This window comes from Coptis chinensis, chromosome 3 (genome assembly GCF_015680905.1).
Source record: "Coptis chinensis isolate HL-2020 chromosome 3, ASM1568090v1, whole genome shotgun sequence".
In the NCBI taxonomy this organism is placed as follows: Eukaryota; Viridiplantae; Streptophyta; class Magnoliopsida; order Ranunculales; family Ranunculaceae; genus Coptis; species Coptis chinensis.
Genome location: NC_141458.1, coordinates 121,967,436 through 121,980,235, shown reverse-complemented (window position 1 = coordinate 121,980,235; position 12,800 = coordinate 121,967,436). Strand labels below are relative to the sequence as shown.

The 12,800-nt window shown below is 39.9% G+C and overlaps 3 protein-coding genes across 7 annotated transcripts; all 3 read right to left on the bottom strand.

Annotated features, from left to right (window-relative positions):
* Positions 1-539: 539 nt before the first annotated feature.
* Positions 540-1,715, bottom strand: LOC147513913 (putative F-box protein At5g55150). The gene has a single exon (XM_086599579.1). It carries the CDS (start codon positions 1,702-1,704, stop codon positions 571-573), a length of 1,134 nt encoding a protein of 377 aa, XP_086455705.1. The 5' UTR covers positions 1,705-1,715; the 3' UTR covers positions 540-570.
* Positions 1,716-2,885: 1,170 nt separating this feature from the next.
* On the bottom strand, positions 2,886-8,377 carry LOC147513912 (putative F-box protein At1g65770). Its single transcript, XM_086597235.1, has 2 exons — positions 7,063-8,377; positions 2,886-3,338 (listed from the first exon to the last, which is right to left on the bottom strand). Exons 1-2 carry the CDS (start codon positions 7,824-7,826, stop codon positions 2,963-2,965), a joined length of 1,140 nt encoding a protein of 379 aa, XP_086453361.1. The 5' UTR covers positions 7,827-8,377; the 3' UTR covers positions 2,886-2,962.
* A 121-nt stretch (positions 8,378-8,498) lies between these two features.
* On the bottom strand, positions 8,499-11,277 carry LOC147513911 (F-box protein SKIP23-like). Of its 5 annotated transcripts, none has more exons than XR_015215747.1 (3): positions 9,942-11,277; positions 8,835-9,059; positions 8,499-8,689 (listed from the first exon to the last, which is right to left on the bottom strand). XR_015215747.1 is itself a non-coding variant. In XM_086597234.1 (2 exons), exon 1 carries the CDS (start codon positions 11,113-11,115, stop codon positions 9,970-9,972), a length of 1,146 nt encoding a protein of 381 aa, XP_086453360.1. In that variant the 5' UTR covers positions 11,116-11,277; the 3' UTR covers positions 8,499-8,689; positions 9,942-9,969. The 5 variants fall into 5 exon arrangements, 3 of the variants coding, with proteins under 3 accessions (XP_086453360.1, XP_086453358.1, XP_086453359.1); XR_015215746.1 differs by lacking the exon at positions 8,499-8,689 and adding an exon at positions 8,718-8,758; XM_086597234.1 differs by lacking the exon at positions 8,835-9,059.
* Between the last annotated feature and the right edge of the window lie 1,523 nt (positions 11,278-12,800).

Sequence of the window (12,800 nt, the reverse complement as noted above, 5' to 3'; positions counted from 1 at the left end):
CTGTATTTAGATTGCACTTCACTATTGAATGAACTTAGTGCGGCCATTGTTCTACTCTCCTTTCCCTTTGGTTAACGGACAGGCCACTGTATCTGGACAAATATCAGTAGTGAGTGAACCTAACGTATTTTGTCACGAAACTGCAATAGGCTAGCTTTCGTGCTAAAGATTTAGGTCATTTGAAACTGATGATAATTGAAATTTGATAATGTAAGTCACATCATGTAAATGCACGGTCAGAATCCTGATTCCGAATTTTTTCATAAATCATTTGAAGACAAAAGGGACATTTATTTTTTATACCAAATCTACAATGTTTCACCTCGACAACATTCATACTGCATAAACAGTGAATGACAAACGGAGAACATCCTAGACCAAACTGATGCTTTACAGTGTGGGAGATCCTCACATTAGCATCAAAGAAAAAGCGTAAGAACACTCGAGTGGTACACGCAACTTCGGTGACAAGATTTTGCCCTTACCATTTGTAGCCAAGTTGCAGACATTACAACAGAAAAAAAGTTCAATAACCATTAATCGTAATCGAAGTACAGCTACACATATCTTTTAGCAAACAAAGCAACTCCGTAGCGTTGGCTCAATCCAACTGGCGGCGGGAATTTTCATCTTCGACTTCACTGGATAATGCCACTCAAACATTCCATCTTCCATGTAAAAGACTCCGGTGTCATATTTATCTCGCACGTCTCCAAAAGTATCATGAGTGAAGTATATGCAATTGGGCTTGCATCCAGGGAAGTCTGACGATGATATGCATATGGAAGAATTATCTCCTATAAACAACACTTGTCCGTCTAGACTCTTAGCCTCAACCCACTTACGGCCAACGGAGTCCAGTCTGAAGACTTCGAATCTAGTAGTGATGCGGTGCAAAAGATCCATCTCCCTGTAGACCTGCAACAGGTCCCCTGATGATTCCACTAGATATCTCTTGATCAGTGGAAACAAAGGTGGTGTGTGGGATGCTGTAAGGGGTGGTGCTACTGCTACATGCAATAGCTTCGGGTGAGGGTGATTGACATCACATGCAAAAAGTTCCCCATTGCAATCGACAACATAAAATCGGTTACTATAGTAGACGACATTTTTAATTGAAGGGTCATCCCAGTCTTCAACTGCTGTCCAGGTTTTGTCTCCAGGCTTGAAGAAGACCAATCGACTATGATTGCCACATTTTGCCATAACTACATAATTGGAGTTTGATGCCGGGTTAGCAGACAAAACCACATTACTTATGTTGTCAGGGAAATCAACTAAACCAAGTTCAAAAGCAGTCAAAGGTGGGAGCTTAATCTCGTTATTTACCAACAAGAAGGGGTTAAATAGTAGATAATCTATTAAATTCCTGTCGACAAGAAGCAACCACCCATGGCTAGAACCGCGGCAATCCTTGTTGTGGGGCAATGGTACTGGAAAATTACTCACCCTTCTCTCAGAAGGACTATAGATGCTTCGAATATGATGGTTGTGATCATGTTCACTAGTGAGCATGAGTAATGGAGGTTGGGTAGGAGGAGAGTAATGTCTCATGTTTTCTTTGTAAACGCATTGCAATGAACGACTAACAGCGCCATAACGGATGTAATCTTTAATGTCAATTAACTTGTTTGCAATTAGAGCTAAAATATGGTCAGGAAGGAGCAACCAATTAACCTCCCTTTTCTGTCTTTTGTTTACCATACTGACAAAGGTCTAGAAGAAAGTATGCTCGGAATTATGTGTAGATCGACTTAGGGGGTTTTCCTTTATATTGATGAATCAAGTATCAAACATATAAGAACTCAACACGAGTTCTACTCGTTTAATGTTTCCTTTTTATTTTTTTAGCATCAGATAACAACGCCAGTGCACCGACTTTCCTTAATCTGTGGGTGACTTTCCTAGGAAGGTACTAGTTTCTTTGTTCCCAAAATGGTCTCTACTATTTCTGAACGAATTACATGGTTGCTATCCTCCTTCAGACACGCTTCAAGATGAATTAATGTTTTTTATCACGATCACGATCACTACTGACCACGGTAGAACCTGGAGATGAAAATAAAAACGTACTTTTTTTGAGGCGGCAACTTAAAAGGGCGTTGCATACTTGTGTTCTTGCAGAACTACGTATGCTGCCGCAGTCCTAAATTCTTACCCAGCCTACTTTGGTCAATTTCTTCTAAAGTCCCGACCGGACAAACTGGATTTGGGTTGGTGTGCATTCTAGTTTAACCGTTAGGATCAATCAAGACAGTACTGAAGTTCTTAGGAAAGTATAGAACGGGCAAAACACTAGTTTAGTCGTTTGTGAGCTTAATTGGAGCTAGCACGAGACAAGCAAAAAAACGAACGTGAAAGTATTAGGGAAGGATAAGTGGATAACAAATATGCTTATTACTTTGGAATAAAAGACATGGAATTGTATAAGCACAGCTGCTATATGTGCTGGCACCAAATTGAACCAAATCGCAATTTACTGCATGTGCAGTCAACAATAATGCATATTGGCAGAATGGCAGATCACCAGGCGTTGGTGAAACAATTTACAAAATGAAGTAGTTGTGAAGTACTTCCATTGTATTGTTATGCTTTGAAGATTCAATTGTGTTAGGCTCGAAGCTTTAGAGTCTGATGTATGTTGAACCTTCTTCTAATGACTATACTCTTAGAGAAGATATGTAAATTCCTACGTTTTAATGATACAGGTAGGGTCTGCCTCACTCTGCCTTAACTCCAAATCTAATCTATTCAAATAATGCATGTTGGCCTATGGTATTGCACGAACAGTGACAAACAGTAAACAGAGCACACCTAAGCCAACTTTAATCTAGATCCAACAAAAATTGTGAAAACCATAAAAACGAATATTTCCAGGAGCTGATTATCCAAAAGAGAGCATAAAACTAAAGCACAAGAATTACTTAAAAAGTCCCAACTATAAAACTTGTAAGAGACAGATTCAACCGGAGCGACCTTGTAATGTAGGCAAAATCCAACATGGGGATGGAAATTCGGTCTTGGACATCACCGGATAATGTCGCTCGAAGGTTCCATCTTCCATGTTAAAGACTCCCGTGTCATGAAATTCACGTAACATGTGAATATCATCCATGAAGTATATGCAATTGGGTTTGCATCCAGCGAAGTCCGACGAAGATAGGCATATGGAGGAGTTATTGCCTATAAACAACGCCTGTGTATCTAGGCTCTTAACCTCAACCCACTTACAGCCAAGGGATTCCAGTCTGATGACTTTGAATCCAGTAGTGATGCCGTGCCTATAATCAATCTCCCTACTCACCATCAACAAGTTCGAGCGTGATTCCACTAGATATCTCTTCTGTTGTGAATATAATAGTGCGGAAACAACGTTACCCACAACAAACGGATCAATCCTACACAACGATCGATCCTTCACACTAGACAAGACTTCAACACCCTCCAAACAATATCCCAACACTTCTCAATATCAAATAACAAGCATATAAAGTAAAACAATTAATGCAAAAGAGAACCAACCACAAGACAAGGATATATCGTGGTTCGGCAATTTGCCTACGTCCACACCGGGCGAGATCCAAGCTTTACTACAAGTCCGAGTAACGACAAGTCTCTCAATTCACTCACAAAGAATGAACACTCAACTCACAAAGAATTGTTCTCTTTGTAATCACTCTCTTTCTTGTTTTGGAAAAGTTAGGTTTTCCAAAACTGATTTTGTTTTTATACCAAAACCAAAAAATCGCGGTTCTTATGAAAAAAGCCCACAAACAAAAGACTCCGAAGGCTGGTCACCTGGTCGCGCCAAAACATCTTGGACCATGAGCGCGGTCGCGCTTTTTGAGCGGCCAGCCTCGACCGCGGAAAAGCGTAAAAAATCACGCGTTTTTTCTCTACATTCTCCACCTCGGTGAGGTTTTAACACATAAAACCGAGCCGAACACATCCAGCAAGAACACATCCATCCAGAACTCGCAGTCAACCGCCCCGAAGGGCCACGCCCACAAAGAGCCACCCACAAAGAGTGTCTTGCTCACAAAGAGCCACCCACAAAGAGTGTCATGCTCACAAAGAGCCACCCACAAAGAATCATGCCCACGAAGAGCACGTCATGCCCACAAAGGGCCACCCACAAAGAGTGTCTTGCTCACAAAGAGCCACCCACAAAGAGTGTCAGGCTCACAAAGAGCCATCTTCACAGAGAGTCATGCTCACAAAGAGCAATCACGCCCACAAAGGGCCATGCCTACGAAAGGCATCAATCAACAATGCATGAGCCTCCACCATTTGTGGAGTACCTCCAACCAATGTTGGAACTCAACTCCATAGAGAACCTTCTACAACCCAAAACCCTGTTGCCCTTAGGCAATAAAACAAATTGCCAAGTACAAAACTTGTCACGAGCCTCCACCATTTTCTGCATATCCACCGACCAATCTCTGTAATGAGCATCTCTAACAGCTTCCTTGAAGCTATCTGGTTCATCATCTGCAATATTCACGTAGGCAACCGAACCCGGTTGACCATAATGCTTCACCGGGCTTATCATGCCCGTGATTTCATAACTTGTTTCACACTTCTCTTTGGCTTTGATCTAGCCAAAGTTTGTTTGCTTCAGTTGTTGTAACTCTACTTCTTGTTGAATAGTTCTTTCACTAAGAACCTCACTCTTTTAGCATCCTCGGGACGCTTCTATCTCAATCACTTGAGATTGTATAGAATCACCCCTATTTCCAGCCTTCTCCGGCCTAAAAAGTAGCACCGAAGTCTCATCAAAGGTAACCTCACTGCTGACCAGGAACTTGTGGTTCTCTAGACACCACAATCCGTATCCCTTTCCTCCCTTTGCATAGCCCAAGAATATTGCTTTCCTAGCTTTAGAATCAAGTTTACTATCATTCATGTGGTAGTAAGCACTAGATCCAAACACTCGCAAAGTACCATAATCACCGGTTTCCACCACACCTCATAAGGTGTTTTGCGATCTATCACGGAACCGGTGATCTATTATACAAGTAACACGCCATGGCCATTGCATTCGCCTTTAACTCTTTTGCCAAGGTTGGCATTGGAAAGCAAACACCTAGCTTTCTCAAGCGGCGTCGCGATTCATTCTCTCTCGCTAACCCATTCTCATTGTGGCGTGCCCTCATCCGATTAATGTCCGGCAATTCCATTGCACAAAACTCTTGGAAAGGCCTATAGGTATACTCGGACACCATTGTCGGGGCCGTAGAGTCTTCACCTTCCTATCCGTGCGATTCTCAACCCTTGCCTTCCACTTCTTAAATGTCTCAAAACTTCATCCTTGGACTTCAAGATATATACCCACACATACGTGTATAATCATCGATGAAAGAGACATAATACCGGTTACCTCCCTTAGAAGCCACTCTAGAAGGTCCCCAAACATCCATATGCACATAATCCAGGATGCCTCTCGTCTTGTGCTTGCTTGTACCGAACTTGACTCTGCACTGCTTGCCATAGACACAATGCTCGCAGAATTCCATACTTGGTTTCTCCAAGTCTTTCAAGAGTCCCTCGCTTTGCACAACTCGGACAATCCTTTTGGCTCATATGCCCAAGGCGCATATGCCACAATTTTGTGCACTCAGAATCATCACTACATGTACCCACTGCTACATCACTTATCATTGTACTACCCAACAAAGTATACAAGTTTCCATGTCTTTGACCCTTCATAATGACTAGAGAGCCACTAAGGATCTTTAGGACTCCACCATTTCCCACAAAATTGTGGCCTTTGGAATCCAAGGTACCAAGAGAAATAAGGTTCTTCTTTAACTCAGGAACATGTCTCACATCGGTTAAAGTCCTCACTACACCATCATGCATCTTGACCCGTATAGTTCCAATCCCAACCGTCTTACAAGCAACGTCATTGCCCATCAAAACGGAACCTCCACTCAAGTTCTCATAGGTAGCAAACCACTTCCTATTTGGACACATGTGGTAGGAACACCCGGAATCAAGAATCCATGTATCGGTCATGTGGTCGTCTTGTGTAGACACCCGAAGACTTACATCATCCCCATCGGGCGGAAGCAAGACTTGCTTCACTAACATCCTCATTCTCAAACTTACCACTCATCTTGTTACTCTTTTTTTGGCTAGAGCAATCACATAGATAATGCCCCTTTTCTTTGCAATTGTAGCACCGTACATGTGTTTTAAAGGCTTCTTCAACTACCGCTTCCACTTGCTTGTGGAAGTCATCTCATCTCGACATCACCCTCGCCATCTTTTCTTTTGCTTCTTTATCAAACTTCTACTTTAAATCTAGCATTTGACATCTTGGGAGCCCCTTTTTCAAGTCACACACAATAACCCAAAAATTATCTCACTCGGGGAATTTTATCAACACCTTGTCTACATAAATTTCGAGCACTATGGTTCTTTACCAAAACTCAAAATCCTAGGTCGTATACCTCGCTCTGATACCAATTGTTGTGAATATAATAGTGCGGAAACAACGTTACCCACAACAAACGGATCAATCCTACACAACGATCGATCCTTCACACTAGACAAGACTTCAACACCCTCCAAACAATATCCCAACACTTCTCAATATCAAATAACAAGCATATAAAGTAAAACAATTAATGCAAAAGAGAACCAACCACAAGACAAGGATATATCGTGGTTCGGCAATTTGCCTACGTCCACACTGGCGAGATCCAAGCTTTACTACAAGTCCGGAGTAACAGATTACAAGTCTCTCAATTCACTCACAAAGAATGAACACTCAACTCACAAAGAATTGTTCTCTTTATAATCACTTTCTTTTCTTGTTTTGGAAAAGTTAGGTTTTCCAAAAACCGATTTTGTTTTTATACCAAAAAACCAAAAATCGCGATTCTTGTAAGCGAAGCCACAAACAAAGACTGGCGCTGGCGCTTCCCTTTGGCTGGTCGTCGCGCCCGAACGCGGGTCGCGCCAAAACACTGGACCATGAGCGCGGGTCGCGCCCCCTTTGAGCGCGGGCGCGCTCTGACCGTGAAAAGCAGAAAAAATCACGTTTTTTTTCTCTACATCTTCTGTACTAGATATCTCTTATGTGCGCACAATTCAACCAATGTTCTAGGGGTTGTTGCTACATGCAATAGTTTGGGATGAGGGTGATTGACATCACATGCATATAGTTTTCCGCAGCGATCCACAACATAAAATTGATCATCATAGTAGATGGCACTTTCAATTGTGCCGACATTTATCACCTTTCTTACCAGTGTCCAGCTGGTTTTCTCTCCAGGTCTGATGATGGCCAATGGCTGAACATCATCGTTAATGCAATGATGGAACATTCCCATAACTAAAAAGTTGGGGTTTGATGCCGGGTTAGCAGATAAAACCGCAGTATGTTGTACACATCTGTTTCCCAAGAGTGGGAGCTCAATCTTGTTATTGACCAACAAAAAGGGATTGAATAGTTGAGCACCTGCGTTCTTTTCCATAAGAAGCAACCATCCATGGCTAGAACCGGAGAAACTCTTATTACGGAGCAGTGGTACCCGAAAAGTACTCACCCTTCTCTCAGATAGACTGTAGAAGCTGTGAATATGCTTGTCATCATCATGTTCAGTAGTAGTAAGCATCAGCAATGGAAGTTGGGTAGGAGGAGAGTAGTGACTCAGATTTTCAAAGTAAACGCATTGCCATGAACGACAAACAGCGCGAAAACGAATGTAATCTTTGGTGTCAATCAACTTGATGGCTGCTAAAGCTAAAATATGGTCTGGAAGGTCCGACCAATTAGCCTCCTCCCTGTGTTGTCTGTCCATCAAGTTCAACATCATAATAAAACGTAGGGTTAACCTGTGGCAAAGAACAAAAAAAGAACGTTTTGAGCCGCGTATATATATATTAACTTAGGGCGTTTTCCTTTTTATTGTAGAAGTAGAACTCGCTCTTAGTGGTTGAGTGAATATAGGTTGAGTGTATATATATGTTCCGCGTTCTTTTTGGTTTTGTAGGAAGGACAGGAGTATGACTTCTTGTTCTCTAATGTTTTCCTCTTTGGTAGCAATCAGGTAATGACGCCAATGCAGAGAGTTTCCCATGGAGCTCCAAACGACTCTGAGTTTTTCTTTTTCTTTTTCTTTTTTGATAAGTAAAATTCATATTATTAACTTAACTAAATCAAGGATCCATCATCTGCCAGAATGCAAAAGCAGATGAGGCCTTCTCTTTTCAGTTTGCACTTTCTCCTAAGCCTGACTTGTGAGTGGATCTTAATTTGTGTTTTAAGAGCTTAATCATGATTACCTTGTGACTTGAAAGTGGGTCTTAATTTGTGTTTTAACTTTTAAGAACTTCAACCATGGTCATTCTGTAAACCGGCATAGAACGGCATAGAACAACTAAACCTGACTTGCTCAAAATTAAAACGTAAACGGTCTCAGGTGCGATCAAGAAGGTCCTTTCCCCATAAAGGGCGAAAAGTATATATTACTAGTTCACTAAGGATCTAACTAACTAGAAAAATAAAATTTATAAAAAAAGAAAATATATCAATTCCTGTACTGAGATTTGTGCAAACATTCTACTCCAATTTGAAAGACAAGCAATTGGTAGGGGTGCCCGAGATCACAAGACATCCACACAGAGCGGTACCTGGTGTAGTGGTGCTTTTCTGTCCGGTGAAGTTGATACAATTAATCTGTTAAACTCAATGAAATCATTCGCTGTTGTCAAGCAAAGCACCAAATTGCAGCGGTTTATTGCACTTCTACAAAAAGCACCATTAAAAGGTGAACACAACTGTAGGTGTTGCATTCAGAAATCTATACAGCTAAAAACTCTACCGTCAACATCTTTGTTTCAGTGGTTTGAGGCAGAATTTGCATGAACAGGTCCACGGATTTTGAAGTCCTTTTATCTATGTTCAGATATCCCTATCCAGGTTGTCTTCCTAGTAAAATCACTCATAGTACAATGATCGCCATTTATAGTCATAATTTGAAGTCAAATTTATCCTATAACCAACACACTGTGTTGCATAAAAAAGAACATACCATACCCAAGAACACCTATAATAGAAACAAGAGAACTGTAAAAGGCTTACAAATCTCAGAGAAGAGGGAGGGAAATTCAGTAAGAGAACACATGAAGCAAATTCACTACACTATAGTAATTAAACTACCCATTAAAGGAAGTACACGAAAGAAAATGATCATGTATTTACTCCTCTATTTAACTGTCCACAGCATATAGCGATGTAGCGTGACGATGTTGATTATACTAGGACTGATTCCTAGAGTTATGTTGTGAGTGATTCTACTGTTAGAACTAGGACGCAATTGGGATATGTGAACGAATTCACATGAATTCTGATAATAAATTCTGAGTTAGCGGAGGATGCAACGATAACCATAGCAGTTTTTCCCCACGCGAAGTAAGTGAAACAGTATTCTGCTTCATCAAGAAGACAAGTTTAATTGTTCTAGCAAGAGTACGTAGTCTCAAAAGTAATTTCAGTTCTAAACCAATATAGCATACTAACCAGAGGATGTCTTATGCTTTCATATGGGTAACAGAAAAAGTACATCAAAATTTTGAATAATAGTCCACCACCAAGCGGGTTCCCTAGTTCATAACAAGCTTGGATATTATAGTAGAGGTTAGTTTTTAACGAATAACACGGGGTGCTTCCTAGTTACCATCAGTAAGAAATAAATTGATCACCATTTCTGGTAATATTTTAAAGTTGCAAAATTAAAGATATTTGTCCTAGTGCATCACATGAAAAGAACAGACAGTAGATAAGATACACTTTATCTAATAACAAGAGAATCTAAGAACTTAGAAACAGATCTGAGAGAGAACTGAACCCAGTGACAGGAAGCACATTCCTTAGAATAGTAATTTAAATTATACAAACAATAAAATACAACAAAGAAAGTAGTCCAAACCTCAGCACCAAAACGCAAAAGAGACAATTCAACCAAAGTGCCCCTGCAGAGTTGGTTCGATCCAAATGGGGGGAGGGAATTTCATATTGGTTTGAATTGGACAGTGTCTCTCAATGCTGCCATCTTCCAAGCTGAAGACACCCGTATCATAAAATACATCTGGTCCGGCTACGTCATGTACTTCAAAATAATCATCTGTGAAGTATATGCAATTCGTCTTGCATCCAGGGAAGTCTGATGGAGATAGACATATTGAAGAATTATCGCCCAAAAACAATGCTCGTCCGCAAAGACTCTTCACTTCATCCCACTTAAAGGCCATCGAGTCTAGTTTGAAGATTTCAAACTCAGCAGTGAAGTAAGTTGAGCCCTTACTGTCCAATCTCCTTCTGACTTGCAACAAATCTCCAGATGACTCCACAAGATATATCCTCATCGAAGGGAATCTAGCCTTAGGGGAAGCTGCTACCCGGGATAACTGTGGTTGAGGGCGATACACATCACAGGCGAACAGTGTCCCTCCCCAAGTGACAACATACAGTAGATCTTTATACCATATAACATTTTCAAACACACAGTCATAGTCAGACAAATGGTAACCATCCAAACTTATGTCGCAAGTCCAAGTCGTGTCTCCAGGCATAAAGAAGGCCAATCTACTACAACCACCATAAACAGCCATAACTACACAATTGGCATTTGACGCAGGGTTGGCAGACAAAACAACTTTGTATAGGCAAGTCGTATCAAGTTTAAATTCAGGGAGCTTAATCTCATTATTGACAACCAAAAACGGGTTAAATAATCGAACATCTCTATAATTCTGGTCCGTCATAACCAGCCATCCATGGCTAGAACCACGGCAGACCGTATTGTGAGGCAGTGTAACCCGAATATTGCAAACTCTTCTCTCAGAAAGACTGTAGAAACTCGGAGTTTGATTTTCGTCCTCGTCGTTGTCTAGTTTAGTAGTAAGCATTAGAAATGGAAGTTGAGGTGGTGGACAATACTGACGCATATTTTCAATATAAACGGATTGCCACGACCGACAAACGACACCGAAACGAATATAATCTTTTATGTTGATCAGTTTCTTTGCAATAAGAGGTAGAATACCAAGTGGAAGGTCTAACCAATTAACCACTTCTGTGTCCTTCTCAACAATTTTATCCATTTTCCTTTATCCAGTTTTACATAATTTTGAAAAAGTTAAAAAAAGGAACATACATTGAGTCAGCGAGAAACGTGGTTCACTCCTTTCTTCTGCTCTTCACTGGAGGGAGAATTGCGATGAACAAACCTAATAATCCATTATAGGGCCCAAACTTGACCTGGAAAGGGCCAATTGTCTGTGGACTATGTACCATAGTAGAAAATATTCCGATATATCACAATATTTGGGGATATCTATCTATATTTCAGAAAAAGATATTTAAATATCACGATATATTTAGAGATATATACGACTGCAAATATTAATTATATTTCGATAATATTTGTGATATTTAGAGATATTTTGTGATATTTTGTGTATATAACAATTTTATTTAATATTTATCATTATATTTTAAATAAATATAAATAATATATTATGATATATCAAGAAATATCTACAATATATACGATATTTTAGATATTTTAGATATATCCATGATATTTGCATGTGAAACAATGTCAAATATTCCCAAAGAAAAGAATATATTCACGATACATATCCAGAAATTGAATATCGATAAATACCCATATCCTGATATTTTGTACTATGTTATGTACTATGTTATGTACTATGTACACAAATATTGCTACTTGCCCATAAATTTCAGACACGTACTGTTGATATTTTGCGATTCAGAACTGTGAAATTTCAGAACGGTGATTTGCAGTGGAGGATTCCCAGATCAGAAGGCATTCCCCTTGTTTGTTGTTGTTCTGTTTTGTGAAACTGATCTATGAAGAAAATTACTGATAACTAGAAGATTTCCAAATTTTCTGTCAAGCAAAGCTGGCAAAAACAGTGAACTCGTGCACTTTTATATACTAACCAGAATACATAACTGTCGCTGCTGGACTGCGAAATGTATATATTTGTGCTATCCATAACATCTTGGATTCAGTTTAAATACTTCTTTGATTATCTGTTGAGCTGTGCACTTCAGTGCATACTTGAGAGAGGAGCTACAGTGAAGTAATCAACCTGAGGAGAAGGCGTAAGGATATTTGAAAATTCTTTACGATCGAATCTAGGCTGAAAAAGGGCATTCTGGCCATGCGATCAATTACAGAATACGATAGTACCTACAAGTTCCCAAGTTTCTTTTGATTTTCGATACAAGTAGATAATATAGTTATATATTAATAGATAAACTTAAAATGTTCTAACTTCACTACAAGTACATGAGATTATGAGAAACTTGGTACCATAATTTTGAATTACAGTCACTCGAAAGGAAAAACGATCACCATTTGAAGGTATACTTCGAGATCAAAAGACACCAAATATTTGTCCAAAAGAACAAAACCATAACTGTAACTAATGAGAACAGAGTCAACAGACCATATCACATAACACTTCAAATCCAAAACCGAGAGAAGTAGATAAAACTTACGAATGATTCTACATGAGAGAGAGAGAAGGAAAAACTGAATAATCCAATAAAAGAACACAGCAACTGTAATTAGATCTCCAAACACGGGAAAAAAGCTTACTCAGAACACTTAAGGTTAACTGTGACCGGTACCAAAGCATAAAAAGACAATTCAATCAAAACACCGATACCGATGCAGTTTTGGCTCGATCCAGATGGGGCCATGGGGGGGTGCAAACTTCATCTCGTACTTCATTGGGTAATTTCTCGCAAC